General features: G+C 45.5%; 1 protein-coding gene across 2 annotated transcripts; it reads left to right on the forward strand.

Annotated features, from left to right (window-relative positions):
* Window positions 1-24: 24 nt before the first annotated feature.
* On the forward strand, window positions 25-10,033 carry si:dkey-109j17.5. 2 transcript variants are annotated; one of them, XM_034296080.1, is made up of 7 exons: window positions 25-752; window positions 984-1,755; window positions 2,027-2,269; window positions 3,172-3,443; window positions 5,297-5,852; window positions 7,179-7,337; window positions 8,891-10,033. In XM_034296080.1, the coding sequence occupies exons 2-7, from the start codon at window positions 1,606-1,608 to the stop codon at window positions 9,563-9,565; spliced, it is 2,055 nt and encodes a 684-aa protein (XP_034151971.1). In that variant the 5' UTR covers window positions 25-752; window positions 984-1,605; the 3' UTR covers window positions 9,566-10,033. The 2 variants fall into 2 exon arrangements, with proteins under 2 accessions (XP_034151971.1, XP_034151970.1); XM_034296079.1 differs by having other exon boundaries at window positions 25-1,755.
* The last annotated feature ends 7,950 nt before the right edge of the window (window positions 10,034-17,983 follow it).

Genomic DNA, 17,983 nt, shown 5'->3' on the forward strand with positions numbered 1-17,983 from the left:
GTAGAGACCTTTTGATGCAATGAAAGCTTAGTTTATTTTGGAGTAAGTACTATGTATCAGCTTAGCACATTGTGCTGGTGTGATTTTGGCCCATTTTTTAAACATTTGCACCAAGTACAGATTGGTTAGACAGCACTTGAGATTGAGATCCGAAATTTGACGGGGCCATTGTAGGACTCCAATGTTGCTTCGGCTTTGTCCCTGCGAACAATGTCCAGTGAAAAGGTGAATTTCCTCCCAAGTTTCAGTTTTTAGTGGACTGAAAAAGGTTCTCTTGATACCCAGTCCCTGCTGAAGAGAAACATCCCCACAGCATGATGCTTCCACCACCATGCATCACTGTGTGGATGGTGTGTACTTAGGCATTGGGAGTATTAGGTTTGTGCCACACTTAGTGCTTTCCACAGGTCAGCTAGGCCACTCATGCCTTCAGATGGTACATTTGGCTCATGATGATGCTCACTACAAAATACCTGACAAGTCCATAAGTGCATGTTCTCGTCTAAGTCTCAACCATTTTGTACACAGTCCTGTCACCAGACTTGTAAAACACTTAGGCAGGTTGCCCTGGGGTGTGCAGGTGCGGTTGTTCTCTCAGGAGCTCCAGTGATATGTCCTGACAATTCTGCACTGTGAAAACAAAGCATTTGTTGTTTCTACTTGCATGTAGGTTTCTTAACACCATTCCATCTGGGTGATGTCAGCTCACAAAAGGGCTGGAGGCCTGAAAGCCCGGTTCTGGTGACGCTCCTGTTGGTACCTATAGTATATTTCACTCTGTAACAGTGCAGTGTTCTTGTTTAACCACAAGGGCATTTCGAGGCTATAATGCAGAAGTGTTAAATTATGATCTATTTTTGTTTAGGTTTGCTTAGTTTTCCGTTTTACTTACTGATCCCCTGTATATACGCCTGAATGATCAGAGATGCAGTAAAAATTGTAGTTGGCGATAAGCCTTTTAAGTCCCTTTCTTATTTTTTCAGGAATCAGAATGAAGTCAATTTAAAATATGAATTCAGCACATCATCCTCAGCATCCATAGCCTAGTGGAATCTTCAGATTAAAGTGATCTTATTCTCAACTGATCCAGCCGAGCGGAACGTTGCCGAGAACCACCGAAGTGTTTCGGAAACGTAGGTCGATTTACTTCCTGGACCAATGGAGGCGACCAGCCTCCTCGCTGTTCTGGGCCAAGAGCCCAGCCTCCTCCTCTTGCTGGTCCTGTGAGAAAGAAAACACTAACCGATGGACACGGACACAGCTGGACCGATAGCTACAAGGATACATGATTTGAACGTTTGCTGCGATACTGAATACTTGTTTCACAGTGTAATTGCTAGCCTGAGAGCTAGCTGTTCCGAAACGCGATAGCAACGCTGCACTGTATTGGCAACTCGCCTGTTTCTACCCATCTATTGTTGCGCGTGTCTGCCAACGTTTTGATTACTGTGAGTAGGAAGGAAGAAACGCGCACGCACCCTATTCGCTCTTATAGGACTATAGTGACTAACAAAACGTTCAGGACAAGAAGAGGTAGAGAGAGATTTCGGATTGTTGTCTTTGGAAAGTTGATTCTACTTCCGAGTATAAAGGTTGTTCAGCCCGATGGCGTCAGTTTCGAGGGTATCCATCCTAGACTACTTCAACATCGTGTTCGAGGGGGAGAACGGAAAGATCGAGTCCAATTGTAAAGCATGCGGCACCAGAATACAGGCGAAGAGAAGCGTCACATCTAACTTCGTTACACATCTCAAGGTGCATTCCATCCGTCCGTAAGAAACTGTAGAAGCAGGGTGTCTTCTGCAACATGAATTATGAAGTTATTAATGTCTGTATATGTGTGAAGGTCTATTTTACAAATCAATTGAAAATCTCATAGTTGGTATGACATTTGATAATTAGTGTAGGTCAATGACCCTTTTTCCCCCTCGCTTTCTATCTCCCACTTTCTGTTCCTTTCTTCCTCCTGATCTTTTCTCCCTCTCTCTGTCCCTCCCTATCGTCCTCTTCCTCTATTTCCGTGCAGAGGAAGCACCAAGCCATGTATGATGAATTTGTGAAAAAGAAGGATATGAAAAGAGAAGCCTACTCCTCTTCCTCCTCCACCCTCCATCCCTACTCATCCTCCTCTCTTCACAGCCTGGCCAATGGAGGCCACCGCTGCAACCACTCAACCACATCTGGAGGACGAGGAGGGGGTGTGGGTGGAGGAGGGAGAGAGGGAACAGGAGGAGGGGTGACTAAGTTCCACAGACATGACCCTCGGCAGGTATAATGTTATAATGTTAATCTTGTTGTTCTGATGTTTGTTGTTGTGGTGGTAACCCACCAGGTTCTGATGTCTGTTGTTGTGGTGGTAACCCACTAGGTTCTGATGCCTGTTGTTCTGGTAACCCACTAGGTTCTGATCTCAGTTATTGTAGTAACCCACCAGGTTCTGATTTCTGTTGTGGTGGTAACCCACCAGGTTCTGATCTCAGTTGTTGTGGTAACCCTCTAGGTTCTGATCTCTGTTGTTGTGTTTGTAACCCACTAGGTTCTGATTTCTGTTGTGGTTGTAACCCACTAGGTTCTGATTTCTGTTTTGGTGGTAACCCACTAGGTTCTGATTTCTGTTTTGGTGGTAACCCACCAGGTTCTGATGTCTGTTGTTGTGGTAACACACCAGGTTCTGTTGTCTTTTTTTTTGTGGTAACCCACCAGGTTCTGTTGTCTTTTGTTGTTGTGGTAACCCACCAGGTTCTGTTGTCTTTTGTTGTGGTGGTAACCCACCAGGTTCTGTTGTCTTTTGTTGTGGTGGTAACCCACCAGGTTCTGATGTCTGTTGTTGTGGTGGTAACCCACCAGGTTCTGATGTCTGTTGTTGTGGTGGTAACCCACCAGGTTCTGATGTCTGTTGTTGTGGTGGTAACCCACCAGGTTCTGATGTCTGTTGTTGTGGTGGTAACCCACCAGGTTCTGATGTCTGTTGTTGTGGTGGTAACCCACCAGGTTCTGATGTCTGTTGTTGTTGTGGTAACCCATCAGGTTCTGATTTCTGTTGTTGTTGTGGTAACCCATCAGGTTCTGATTTCTGTCGTTGTGGTGGTAACCCATCAGGTTCTGATTTCTGTCGTTGTGGTGGTAACCCATCAGGTTCTGATTTCTGTTGTTGTTGTGGTAACCCTCCAGGTTCTGATCTCTGAGGCCATTGCTAAGATGTTGGTCCAGGACCTTCAGCCGGCCTCCATGGTGGCACTTCGCGGGTTCACAGAGTTACTGCAGCTGTTGGAGCCACGTTACACGCCTGAGCCTCCACGATACCTCCACACCCAGCTCCTCCCTGCCTATGCCTATCAGGCTCAGCTAGCCACGAGACAGGCCCTGACCTCGGCCCCTGCGCTCAGCCTGTCAATCTCCCTCTGCAGGGGTTTTCCTGGGGCCCCGACAGGGTCTAACGCTGGGTATGTTTGATGTAGTGCAATAGTTTAGACAGTTTAAAACACAGCCAATGAGCCATCTTATCTTTAAAGACATCCCCTAGGGTTCTAGTTGACACCAGTCAGTTAAACACAGCCAACCAATCTGTATTAATTATCTACAACCCCGTTTCCAAAAAAGTTGGATGCATATAAGAAATGCATATAACTTTTTAATGCCACTACGAATTGAATTTAAGACCAATTTCACAGAAATACCCCACACAATAATACAAGGACACCAGTTGGACTGAAGTACCCACTGTTGTTAGAGCGGTAACCCTACTGCTAACAATAACGTTACTGGCTGTACTTCGAGGGGTGTTTGTTGGAGTATTTTCGCTTTAGTCTTTGTGTTTCTCACACTTCATATGGGATTCCACAGATTTAATTCCCATAAATCTGCCAATTTTGAAAGACTTCTTGCGAAAAACACAGTGGGCTTCGAATTCTTTCCCTTCAACAGATTTCAGCCACAAAGCAAAGGTGCTGTTGTCTAACAACTTCTGATTGAATTTGCTCTTTCCCATGGTACCTGTGGGACAGACAATGTCCACTATGTAGCTAGCTAAATTGCCTAGCGTGGTACTAGCTAGTTATCTACGTCATGAACAACCGTTTTGGGAGAAAAGCAGCCAACTGTCACAAGTGTCTTGCTGACATCTAACATTCAAACTGAAATCGTGGTTTCTCACTGCGCACAACGAGAGCTAAAATGCCTTCACAGAGAAGCAAATTTGAAGAGGCACCGCCGTCTTTCAAATCGGCTGTGTGGGAACGTTTTGGATTCAGTGTTCAATACGATGATGAGGGTAAGAAGGTCGTGAACAAAATATAGTCTGCCAGCATTGCATTGCCACTGCCAGCTACTGGAGTGGAATCACGTCATTCATACCGAAACCGAACCGTTACCGTGACCCACAAACCGCGATACGTACCGAACCTAATGTTTACCACTGTGTTACATCACCTCTTCTTTTAACAATACTCTGTAACCGTGAGGAGACCAATTGCTGTAGTTTTGAAAGTTAAATATAATCCCATTCTTGCTTGATATAGGATTTCAGCTGCTCAACAGCTCAGGGTTTCCTTTGTCATATTTTTCATTTCATAATGCGCCAAATGTTTTCAGTGGGTGACAGGTCTGGACTGCAGGCAGGCCCGTTTATTACCCAGACTCTTACTACAGAGTCATGCTGTTGTAATACGTGCAGAATGAGGTGTGTCATTGTCTTGCTGAAATAAGCAAGTCACCCATGCCATGTGCGCTAATGCAGCCCCATACCATCACAGATGCTGGCTTTTGAACCGCGTGCTGAAAATAAGCTGGATGGTCCCTCTCGTCCTTAGCCCAGAGGACACAGAGTCCATGATTCCCAAAAATAATTTCTAATTTTGATTTGTCAGACCACAGAACAGTTTTCCACTTTGCCTCAGTCCATCTTAAATCAGCTCCGGCCCAGAGAAGGTGGTCGCATTTCTGGATGTTGTTTATATATGGTTTCTTCTTTGCATGGTGGAGTTTTTGTGGATGCCGCGTCATACTGTGTTCACAGACCATGGTTTTCTGAAGTGTTCCTGAGCCCATGCAATGATTTGTCTGTTTTAAATGCTGTTCCGCCTGAGGCCTCGAAGGACATCCAATATTTTATTTTGGCCTTGTTTTATTTCCATTTTATGCAGCATTTTCCTTTTTAGTAAACAAGGCTGTATATTATTACATTATCTATGCTTGTGTTCAGGACACACTATTACATTATCTATGCTTGTGTTCAGTACACATTATTACATTATCCATGTACACAATGTCAACACTGCCCCTTCTACCTGTCCTGCAGGTACCTAGGTGTGACTTGCCACTTCCTGTCCTCTGATTGGCAGATGCGTTCTGCCCTGCTGGCGTGCCTGCCTCTGGTTGGGGGGCTGTCAGCCAGTCGCGTGCTGGCAGAGTTTGAGGAGGTGTGTGTTGCTCACGCCGTGTCCGGGCGGGCGTTCCGTGTGGTGGCCGACCCGTTTCCCACCGAAACCCACCCCGCATGCCGATTGCCGGGCTTCCGTATCCATGGAAACCCGGGGGAGGATGCTGAAGAGGATGATGAGGAGGAGAGTGGAACAGAAGAAGGAGAAGGAGGAGGAGTGGTGGAACGGGGGGATTGGTGGGAAGGAGGTCTGGGCTCCAGGAGGATGGACTGTTTCTGTCGATCACTGGCTCAGTGTGTCAGAGATGGACTGCTCTCCTCCTCTCCTCTCCTCTCCTCCACCCTGGCTAAAGCCTCCTCCTTCTATAACTACGTCACCTCTGCTGTTCCTCACGACAAACTGGTGGGGGTGTTGGGGCGGGCAGAGGGGGGTCTGAGGGCTGCTGGGGAGACGGACTGGGCCGCTCAACTGAAGGTATTCAGTAGAACTTACTGGAGTATCGTACAGACAGACAGGTAGAACAGACAGACAGGTAGAACAGACAGAATAGACAGACAGGTTGAAAAGACAAACAGACAGGTAGAACAGAATAGACAGACAGGTAGAACAGAATAGACAGACACAACAGAATAGACAGACAGGTTGAAAAGACAGACAGGTAGAACAGAATAGACAGGTTGAAAAGACAGACAGGTAGAACAGAATAGACAGACTGGTTGAAAAGACAGACAGGTAGAACAGAATAGACAGACTGGTTGAAAAGACAGACAGGTAGAACAGAATAGACAGACAGGTAGAACAGAATAGACAGACAGGTAGAACAGAATAGACAGACAGGTAGAACAGAATAGACAGACACAACAGAATAGACAGACAGGTTGAAAAGACAGACAGGTAGAACAGAATAGACAGGTTGAAAAGACAGACAGGTAGAACAGAATAGACAGACTGGTTGAAAAGACAGACAGGTAGAACAGAATAGACAGACTGGTTGAAAAGACAGACAGGTAGAACAGAATAGACAGACAGGTAGAACAGAATAGACAGACAGGTAGAACAGAATAGACAGACTGGTTGAAAAGACAGACAGGTAGAACAGAATAGACAGACAGGTTGAAAAGACAGACAGGTAGAAAAGAATAGACAGGTTGAAAAGACAGACAGGTAGAACAGAATAGACAGACTGGTTGAAAAGACAGACAGGTAGAACAGAATAGACAGACAGGTAGAACAGAATAGACAGACCGGTAGAACAGAATAGACAGACTGGTTGAAAAGACAGACAGGTAGAACAGAATAGACAGACAGGTTGAAAAGACAGACAGGTAGAACAGAATAGACAGGTTGAAAAGACAGACAGGTAGAACAGAGTAGACAGACAGGTTGAAAAGACAGACCAGAACAGACAGACGAGTGAAGGACTAGGGTAGCTGAAACACTTTTCCCATGCTACCTTGTTCTTACTACCACCTCTACCCTTACTACTTTACTACAGCCACTACTCCTACTCTACTGCTACAGTTGTACTCTGCTTTACTACTACTCTATTCTATTTCACTACAACTCTACAAATACTGTACTGCTCTATACCATACTACCGCTCTGCTACGAATACCCTACTACCATACTATTAGTGCTCTACCCTACTACTACTCTATTACTACTATTCAACTACCCTACCATACTAATACTTTACTACTACTGTAATCGGCTGTTACTGTTATACTACTAATGCTTGTCTACTTTATCGTACTACTACTCTCTTACTAATACTTCTACCACTTCTCTGTTCTGCTCCAGGTGCTGCGTGGTTTGCTGGATTCAGCAGAGTTCCTGGAGGACCTGAGTGACCGGGCTGACCTGGCTCTGACTGGCCAGGAAGTGGCGCTGCTCAGAGAACTGGCAGACACATTGGAACCTTTCACAGAGGCCTGGGACATGGTACACACACACAAACAGGTAACACACACGTAACACACTAACAGGTAACACGCACTGCCCGGTAACACACAGGTCACATACACACAGAAACATGTTACAGACAGAGTGGTCTCACCGACAGGTCACACAAACAGACAGGTAACACACACAAACAGGTAACATAAACACAGATCACACAAACAGACAGGTAACACACACAAACAGGTAACATACACACAGGTCACACAGACAGGTAACACAGACAGAAAGGTCACACACACAGACAGACATGCTACACACAGGCAGGTCACACACACACACACAGACAGACCTGTTACATACAGGTCACACAGACAGATAGGTCACACACACACTGACAGACCTGTTACACACTGACAGACCTGTTACACACAAACAGCACAGAACTCTACTGGAGGGTGGAACACCATTCTTCCAAAAGACATCAATCAATCAAATGTATTTATAAAGCTGTTTTTACATCATCAGTTGTCACAAACCCTGAAATCCCAAGGAGCAAACAACAACAGTGTTGAAAAACTCCCAAAGGGGGGTTGAAATTTAGGAAGAAACTTGTAGAGGAACCAGGCTCGGAGGGGTAACCAGTCATCTTCTGGTTGTGCTGGGTGAACAAGAGTACCAGTTGTAATAATTGGGAGGACTTTGGACTGGGGCAGCAACAAGTCTTTAGGGTCTGGTACTCAGGAGGACATGAGTTCTTGGCCCACACCTCCTAAGTTCAAACAGAGCAGGAGAGAAGGGTGCATTCCAAAATTAAAGAGTGCATTCCTTAGGTTTACAAGGATGTGCAGTGGAGAAGGAGAATTGATCCTACTCCCCCAGCACAATAATATAGCAGCGTAAGACCTTGGGGCTGAGACAGGGGGGTCTGGTGACACTGTGGCCCTATCTGGGGTAGGCCCCAGGCAGGAAATCAATCCACCCACATTGCCAAGCATCAACCAAAGGGACACCCACCAACTGCAACCACCCTGAATGAGGGCGGAGTATTGCCAGCAGAGTACAGCCCAATTGCACAAGTGCGCAAAAGAGAGACAACAACAAGCCAGTGACTCTTCCCCCGAATGGCATTGGAGGGAGGGCATCCCAGATATTCTCTCATTTGGTGTTTTGATGATGGTGTTAAAATCTCCCATAGGTGTTCAATATGGTTGAGATCTGGTGACTGTGAAGGCCATAGCACATCATTCACATCATCTTCTTACACATCAAACCATTCAGGGACCGCTTGTCCCCTGTGGATGAACACTGAACCCTCTTTCAAAGCCATTTAGATCCTTTCCTCTTTCCAGCTTGATCAAAAATCGATGTCAACTGGTTTTGCTCAGCATTTTTATAAACGCAACAGAGTATGATAGGTATAGTATGATGATAGTATGATGGCTCCAATAATAGCTTAATAGTATCATGCAGTACACCTGTTTGGAAGCATCTGCATTCATTATGTTCCTCTATTTATCCAGGATTTACCTTTACTTTTTAACCGGAATGTAAATATGAGGCAGACAGTTAACAGACAGAGAGGTCATAACTGTTTTGTTGTCTCCTGCCAGGGGGACTGCCATGTGTCTATCAGCCTGGCCCTACCATGTGTCCTGGGTCTCAGGAAGCACCTGTCAGAGTGTGTGTGTCCCCAGCTCCCCTGCCTGCTGCTGGGCTTGTCCCAGGCTGTTGAACGTCGCCTGGCTCCGATTCTGGAGGACCCTCTTTACGTCACCGCCACCACTCTGGATCCGCAGTTCAAACTCACCTGGAGCTCAGACCCCGACTGGCACAGACAGGTCCTCCTGGATGAGGTCACCAAACATACGCAAACATATGGCCCCAGCACGGAGCTCGCCCCCCAGGCCCAGTCCCCTGACACAGCTTTGGCCCCATCCCCGGTCCCCTCCTCCACCTCACTCAGCAGGCCCTGCAAGCTGTTCTCCTTCATCAAGCAGAGGCCAACGACGCAGGTGAAGAGTGTTGAGCAAGAGCTGTCAGGGTACCTGCGTGAGGAGCCCACTGATGAGGAGCCACTTCACTACTGGAGACGGAAGGCCATCGACTTCCCCCAGCTCTGCCAGGTGGCCAAGCGTGCCTTCACGGTGCCCGCTGGGACCTCTGCCGTGGAGACCATCTTCACCTCCTCTGGGCGTTGGCTCCGACCCGACAGGGGCAGGGCTCTCCCCAAAAACCTGGAGACACTTATCTATCTGAAGGCCAACTACAGACTGCTGTGGTCGTAGTGTTGTTAGACTAGCTAAGGGCTCACACTATTTCCCCCGGGTCTACAGGTTCCACCCACCAGGGAACCTCTGGCATCATGGCTCCGAGGGACAGTACACGCATGGCGTAGTTAAACCGGGCTTGGACATGCAGTCAGCAAGCTGAGATTCACTGACGGATCCTGTAGATCAACTGAGACACTAATAACACTGATAATATGTGTAGTGTAAAGGCCACTGCAGATCACAAAATGCTGAGAACTTTGGACTTCATGTCCTTTAGTGTTTTTTGATGCATAGTTCCACTCTATATGGCTGTACATTATCCACTATCAATGTGTTCCTATGTTGTGATCAATACTAACACAGCATTTTACAGATTACTTTTATATGGTTAAAGACTGGAAGGCAGATATGTCCCTCTCCCGGTATATCTCCCTCCCTCTCTCCCCCTCCCTTTCCCAGTTTACCCCCCCCCCTTCCCTCCCACTCTCCCCCTCCCTCCTGGTTTACCTCCTCTCTCCCCCTCTCTCTCCTGGTTTACCTCCTTTCTCCCCCTCTCTCTCCTGGTTTACCTCCTTTCTCCCCCTCTCTCTCCTGGTTTACCTTCTCTCTCCCCCTCTCTCTCCTGGTTTACCTCCTTTCTCCCCCTCTCTCTCCTGGTTTACCTTCTCTCTCCCCCTCTCTCTCCTGGTTGACCTCCTCTCTCCCCCTCCCTCCTGGTTTAACTCCTCTCTCCCCCTCCCTCCTGGTTTACCTCCTTTCTCCCCCTCTCTCTCCTGGTTTACCTTCTCTCTCCCCCTCTCTCTCCTGATTTACCTTCTCTCTCCCCCTCTCCCTCCTGGTTTACCTCCTCTCTCTCCCCCTCTCCCTCCTGGTTTACCTCCTCTCTCTCCCCCTCTCCCTCCTGGTTTACCTCCTCTCTCTCCCCCTCCCTCCTGGTTTACCTCCTCTCCCCCCCCCTCCCTCCTGGTTTACCTCCTCTCCCCCCCTCTCTCTCCTGGTTTACCTCCTTTCTCCCCCCCTCTCTCCTGGTTTACCTCCTTTCTCCCCCTCTCTCTCCTGGTTTACCTTCTCTCTCCCCCTCTCTCTCCTGGTTTACCTCCTTTCTCCCCCTCTCTCTCCTGGTTTACCTTCTCTCTCCCCCTCTCTCTCCTGGTTTACCTCCTCTCTCCCCCTCCCTCCTGGTTTAACTCCTCTCTCCCCCCCTCCCTCCTGGTTTAACTCCTCTCTCCCTCTCTCTCTCCTGGTTTACCTTCTCTCTCTCCCCCTCTCTCTCCTGGTTTACCTTCTCTCTCCCCCTCTCTCTCCTGGTTTACCTTCTCTCTCCCCCTCTCTCTCCTGGTTGACCTCCTCTCTCCCCCTCCCTCCTGGTTTACCTCCTCTCTCCCCCTCCCTCCTGGTTTACCTCCTCTCTCCCCCTCCCTCCTGGTTTACCTCCTTTCTCCCTGTTCCCCTCCCGCTTTCCCTCTCTCCCCTTCTTTCTCCCTGTCCCCCCCTCTCCCTTTTTCCCTCCCTCTGTTTCCCTCTGTCGCTATCTCTATACTTTCTCTTTCCCTATGCTATACTTTCTCTTTCCCTATGCTATACTTTCTCTTTCCCTATGCTATACTTTCTCTTTCCCTATGCTATACTTTCTCTTTCCCTATGATATACTTTCTCTTTCCCTATGCTCGGACGCAAATAAATTAATCTGTTTTAATCTGCAACAGGAGCTGTGAGTGTCTGTATGTGTCTTACTGTATAAATAGTGTAACCCATGTTAAATCTGGCAAAGTGAGGACATTATGCAGTAAATGGCTGTTTTGGACATGGTGTAGGGTTATATTTAGGGTTGGGCAGGGGTACGTTTTAGGGGGTCCAGTGACACTGTGGCCCTATCTGGGGGAGGCCCCAGACAGGGCCCAACAGGCAGGAAATCAATCCACCAGCATTGCTAAGCATCAACCAAAGGGACACCCACCAACCGCAACCACCCTGAATGAGGGCAGAGTATTGCCAGCAGAGTACAGCCCAATTACACAAGTGTGCAACAGAGAGACAACAACAAGCCAGTGACTCTTCCCCCGAAAGGCATTGGAGGGAGGGCATCCCAGTGGCGACGAGAGCCCACCTGGCAAGACAGCAGGGGTGGACAGTATCAAGCCTACTGGTCACCTTCACACCCCGGGGCCAGACTACACTTAATCATAGACCGTGCTGTAGAGATGAGTTTTTAGTAAACACTTGAAAGTTTGCAGTTTACATTTCTAACCTTAAATGGCAAATCATTCCACAGTAGTGGAGCTCTATGAGAAAAGGCCCTGCCGCCAGCTATTTGTTTAGAAATTCTAGGTACAATTAAAAGGCCTGCATCTTGAGATTGTAGGTAACGTGTAGGTATGTATGGCTGGATAATTTCAGCGAGGTAAGTAGGAGCAAGTCCATGTATTGATTTATAGGTTAACAATAAAACCTTAGAATCAGCCCTAACCCTAACAGGCAGCCAGTGTAAAGAGGCTAGTACAGGAGTAATGTGTTAAATTTTTTATGTTCTAGTTAGGATTCTAGAAGCTGTGTGCAGCACTAATTGAAGTTTATTTATTGATTCATCAGGGTAACTGGAGAGAAGAGCATTGCAGTAATCTAGTCTAGAAGTAACAAAATCACGGATTCCGATTTTTGCAATGTTTCGAAGATGAAAATATGCAACTCTTGAGACATATTTTATATGTTCTTCAAAGGAGAGGTCAGGATCGAGGGTATCGCCGAGGTTTCTTACAGTTTTTTGGGATACGACCATGCAGCCGTTGAGGTTCACAGTGAGATCTGCTAACTTGGGTCCTAAAACGAGCATTTCTGTTTTTCTTGAGTTTAAAAGCAAGACATTTTCTGTCATCCACTTCCTAATATCTGAAACGCATGCTTCCAAAGTAGCTAATTTTGGGGCTTCTCCATGCTTCATTGAAATATATAACTTTGTGTCATCAGCGTAACAGTGAAATTTGACATTGTGATTCCAGATTACATCGCCCAGAGGCAGCATATATAATGAGAACAATAATGGGCCCAGAACCGAGCCTTGAGGAACACCAAAACATACCTTTGATTTGTTAGAGGATAGGCCATCCACACATACGAACTGAAATCTTTCAGATAAATAAGATTTAGACCAGGCTACAACATGTCCACGTCGCCCAATATGGGTTTTCAGTCTCTCTAAGAGAAGGGAGTGATCACTAAGATCAAGAAGCAACAGGATGGATGCGTAACATTTGTCTGAGGCCATTTGTTACCTTCACAAGTGCAGTCTCAGTATTTTGATGGGGTCTGAAACCGGACTGGAGTATTTCATAAATGTTTTTTGTCTTCAGGAAGGCATTCAGTCGTTGGGAAACAGTTGTAGAATTGAACTGTGTGCGTTGTATCAAAATTCTTGCACCTTAATGCATTTCTGTCTTTGCTCCTGTCAGTCTTCCTACCCAAGTGCCCCGGCTGCTCTCCTGCAGGGTCAGTTATATCCCTACTGAAATGGGATTGACCCTGTCTGGGGAACAGGGTCGGTTATATCCCTACTGAAATGGGATTGACCCTGTCTGGGGAACAGGGTTGGTAATTTATTTCCCTACTGAAATGGGATTGACCATGTCTGGAGAACAGGGTTGGTAATTTATTTCCCTACTGAAATGGGATTGACCATGTCTGGAGAACAGGGTTGGTAATTTATTTCCCTACTGAAATGGGATTGACCATGTCTGGAGAACAGGGTTGGTTATTTATTTCCCTACTGAAATGGGATTGACCCTGTGCAGGGAGCAGGGGAGGTTGATGTTATACAGCTCTAGAAAAAATTAAGAGACCACTGCACCTTTTTCTTTCCTTTCCAAAAAATTGAAAGAGACCACTGCAAATTAAATGATTCTGTTCCCCACTCAAAACTTTTCCTTTTCAACCTTTTTGGAAAGGAAAGAAAAAGGTGCAGTGGTCTCTTAATTTCTTCCGGAGCTGTATTTCTGTGTGTGTCCGGTCGGGGAACAGGGAAGTTGATGTTATATTTCTGTGTGTGTCCGGTCGGGGAACAGGGAAGTTGATGTTATATTTCTGTGTGTGTCCGGTCGGGGAACAGGGAAGTTGATGTTATATTTCTGTGTGTCCGGTCGGGGAACAGGGAAGTTGATGTTATATTTCTGTGTGTCCGGTCGGGGGAACTGTGGAAGTTGATGTTATATATCTGTGTGTCCGGTCGGGGAACAGGGGAGGTTGATGTTATATTTCTGTGTGTCCGGTCGGGGAACAGGGAAGTTGATGTTATATTTCTGTGTGTGTCCGGTCGGGGAACAGGGAAGTTGATGTTATATTTCTGTGTGTCCGGTCGGGGAACAGGGAAGTTGATGTTATACTTCTGTGTGTCCGGTCTGGGAACAGGGGAGGTGGATGTTATATTTCTGTGTCCCCGGTCTGGGAACAGGGGAGGTTGATGTTATTTCTGTGTGCTCTTGTTCAGGCTGTAGGTGTTTGTGGCTGTGCGGAGACAGAGGAGTCTGGGCAATAGGGAGTAATTATATTACTGTTGAATGAGAGTCAGCAGAATGACAGACAGACAAACCTCCACTACACACCGCTGTGTTTGATGTGTTTTAGAAATATGTTTTCACTAACAGCAGAGAGAGCAGCCCCCACCTAACTCAACAGCTTGTCTATTCTAGATAGACTAGAGCAGAGCATTCTGGGTAGCCTGGCACTGAAATGAATTACTGGGCAGCAAGAGAGAGAGAACATGGTAACTGAACTTCCTCCTTCCAACCCTCCTGCTGCCTTCAGTTATTACATCTGCAGTGCAGAAACCCATTACACCCCAACACACACACCAAAACAAACACACACACCAGCACAGAAACACATCAAAACAAACACACACCAACACACTCATCAAACCAAACACTCAACACAGAAACACACCAACACACACACACTAATAATAATAATAATAATAGTGTGTGTGACCTTGGTGTAGTGATAAGCCTCAGTGTTTCAGATCTGTCAGCAAGAGAGTCCTGTTCACCACACACACCAACCCACACCACACCAGTACACACCACACCAACCACACTCAACACACACCACACTCAACACACACCACACCAACCACACTCAACACACACCACACCAACACACACCACATCAACACACACCACACCAACAACACTTAACACACACCACACCAACACACTCAACACACACCACACCAACCACACTCAACACACACCACACTCAACACACACCACACCAACACACACCACATCAACACACACCACACTCAACACACACCACACTCAACACACACCACACCAACCACACTCAACACACACCACACTCAACACACACCACACCAACACACACCACATCAACACACACCACACCAACCACACTTAACACACACCACACCAACACACACCACACCAACACACTCAACACACACCACACCAACCGCACTTAACACACACCACACTCAACACACACCACACCAACCACACTTAACACACACCACACTCAACACACACCACACTCAACACACACCACACCAACACACACCACACCAACCACACTCAACACACACCACACAAAAATACAACCAGGAGGATGTTGATAGAATACCAGAGGAGACAGGATACCAACCCCAGCCTGCAGAGGTGAAGAACAACAAGGGAAGAGTGGGAAAGACAGGAGCAGAAGAGAAAACAGAGGGGGCAGAAGGAGAAGAGGAGAACAGAGAGTTTGAGCCAATCCAACTACCCCCCTGGGAAATTGTCGCTGGGTAAACAAACAACACACTTCTCTTTCACTCTACCTCATTCTCTGCCTCTCTTTTGCTGGCTTTCTCCATTTCAATTAAAAGGTGTTATTACTTTGGGAAGCATTTGTTAACATTACTCTAGCAAGTGGGATATAAAAAAACCTGAATTAAAAGGTGTAAATAAGATATAACAGAAGTTGGAGGGAATACTATCAGAATGTCTATATATATATTTTTTGAATATAAGTTTTAATCTAACACTCAAAACATGAGATAAATCTAATCTTTATCTGAGCTAAACATTTTCTAAAAAAGTATTAAGGAATACATGTTTTATCTCTAAAAACCTCTCATGGTTATTGAAAATCCTACATTTAGTACTTTGCATGAAAATGTCAGGATAGCATCTACCATGTTTGTGGAGTTTGGAGAACATATAGCAATGCACCTGACATCGTTCAACCATGCATAATCTCTCCAGATCCTTGATTCTGTTGTCAGTCATGTTTCAGATCCTTGATTCTGTTGTCAGTCATGTTTCAGATCCTTGATTCTGTTGTCAGTCATGTTTCAGATCCTTGATTCTGTTGTCAGTCATGTTTCAGATCCTTGATTCTGTTGTCAGTCATGTTTCAGATCCTTGATTCTGTTGTCAGTCATGTTTCAGATCCTTGATTCTGTTGTCAGTCATGTTTCAGATTCTTGATTCTGTTGTTCTCCATTCAGACAATGTTTAAAGTGTAATTTTTTATTCGGCTGACATATGCAGAAGATACAGTGAAAACCGTCTCCACAAACACATGGACATGGCTCGTCATTTCAATGGTGCCATTATACAGACACAGATCTTCCATTACATTGACACAGAGGATCTTCCATTACAAAGAGGATCTTCTGTTACAAAGAGGATTTTCCATTACACAGAGAATCTTCCATTATATTGACACAGAGGATCTTCCATTATACAGACACAGAGGATCTTCCATTATACAGACACAGAGGATCTTCCATTATACAGACACAGAGGATCTTCCATTATACAGACACAGAGGATCTTCCATTATACAGACACAGAGGATCTTCCATTATACAGACACAGAGGATCTTCCATTACACAGAGGATCTTCTATTACAAAGAGGATCTCCCATTACACAGAGGATCTCCCATTACACAGAGGATCTTCCATTATACAGACACAGAGGATCTTCCATTATACAGACACAGAGGATCTTCCATTACACAGAGGATCTTCCATTACAAAGAGGATCTTCCATTATACAGACACAGAGGATCTTCCATTATACACACAAAGAGCGTCTTGGTGTATTGGCCATGTCCTCCTCAACACCTTGGTATATTGGTCATGTCCTCCTCAACATCTTGGTATATTGATCATGTCCTCCTCAACACTGTGGTATATTGGTCTTGTCCTCTTCAACATCTTGGTATATTGGCCATGTCCTCCTCAACATCTTGGTATATTGGTCATGTCCTCCTGAACACTGTGGTATATTGGCCATGTCCTCCCCAATATGCCACAGGCCAATATATACCCCATGGGCCATTATACCATGGGCAAATATATGTTAGCTGTTAGCTTTGGCTCCAGAAAAAATTAAGAGACCACCGCACATTTTTCTTACATTTCCCAAAAAGTTCAAAAGGAAAGTTTTGAGAGAGGAACAGAAGCGTTCAATTTGCAATGGTCTCTTAATTTAACTCAAAACCATACTTTTCAAGTTTTTTGGAAAGGAAAGAAAAAGGTGCAGTGGTCTCTTAATTTTTTTTCCAGAGCTGTATGTTAGTCAAAGCTAACATAGGCTGGACAAAATGACTGAAACAAACAACCAGCTCAAGTTCATCTTTTGAGCTGGCAGACGAAAATAAACCAAATAATTAGAGAACCAGGCTTTTTTGGGATTTTGGACTTTGGTATTTGGACGGTACAATCAATGAAAACCACTTAAAGTGCCAGCTGGACTGTCATCTCTTTATATTGCAAGGTAATAGCTAACTAAATTGCAAGCCAGTAATAGGCAATGTGGTCATCAGCTCGCTTGTGTTTTGGGAGGCCCCCGGTCAACTGGACCATATTTACTATCTGGGTTTTTGTGTAATCATAGTTAGTTACACTGAAGGATCATGTTGAGCATTTGCCATTGGCATGAAACTGTTATTTGAAAAACGTGTCTTGTTGTTGTCCTGAGTTGACGTCCTTACTGTAGCTAACTAGTAAGGAAACCAAGGCAACAATTGGATTGGTCTTTTATCACGAGGAATGCCAAAATCCTACAGGAATTGACGTTTGAGTTTGTAATAAAAATAAAACTGCCATTTTGAAAGCTACATCCTCCTGCTTCTCTGACTTTTCCTAAGTAGGTGTATATAACATTGTTCCGTGGTCAGAATTCTAAACACACAAACAGAAAACTATTAAACTTTTTTTTTTACCCTGTTTTCAATCTTAATCAGCCAACAGTCCACAATATTTAGCGTTGCTAACCAAATGGTATCCAGGCGCAAATCACCCCTCACTGAATTCATGACGTCAATGGATGAATGTGTGATACTTCCACATGAAATCTTGGTTGAATTTGGATTAACTTATGAATGAAATGCAAGACTTCCATGACCATTCAACAAATTAATTAGGCTATTATTGAAA

The sequence above is a fragment of the Esox lucius genome, chromosome 12, assembly GCF_011004845.1.
Source record: "Esox lucius isolate fEsoLuc1 chromosome 12, fEsoLuc1.pri, whole genome shotgun sequence".
Lineage (NCBI taxonomy): Eukaryota > Metazoa > Chordata > Actinopteri > Esociformes > Esocidae > Esox > Esox lucius.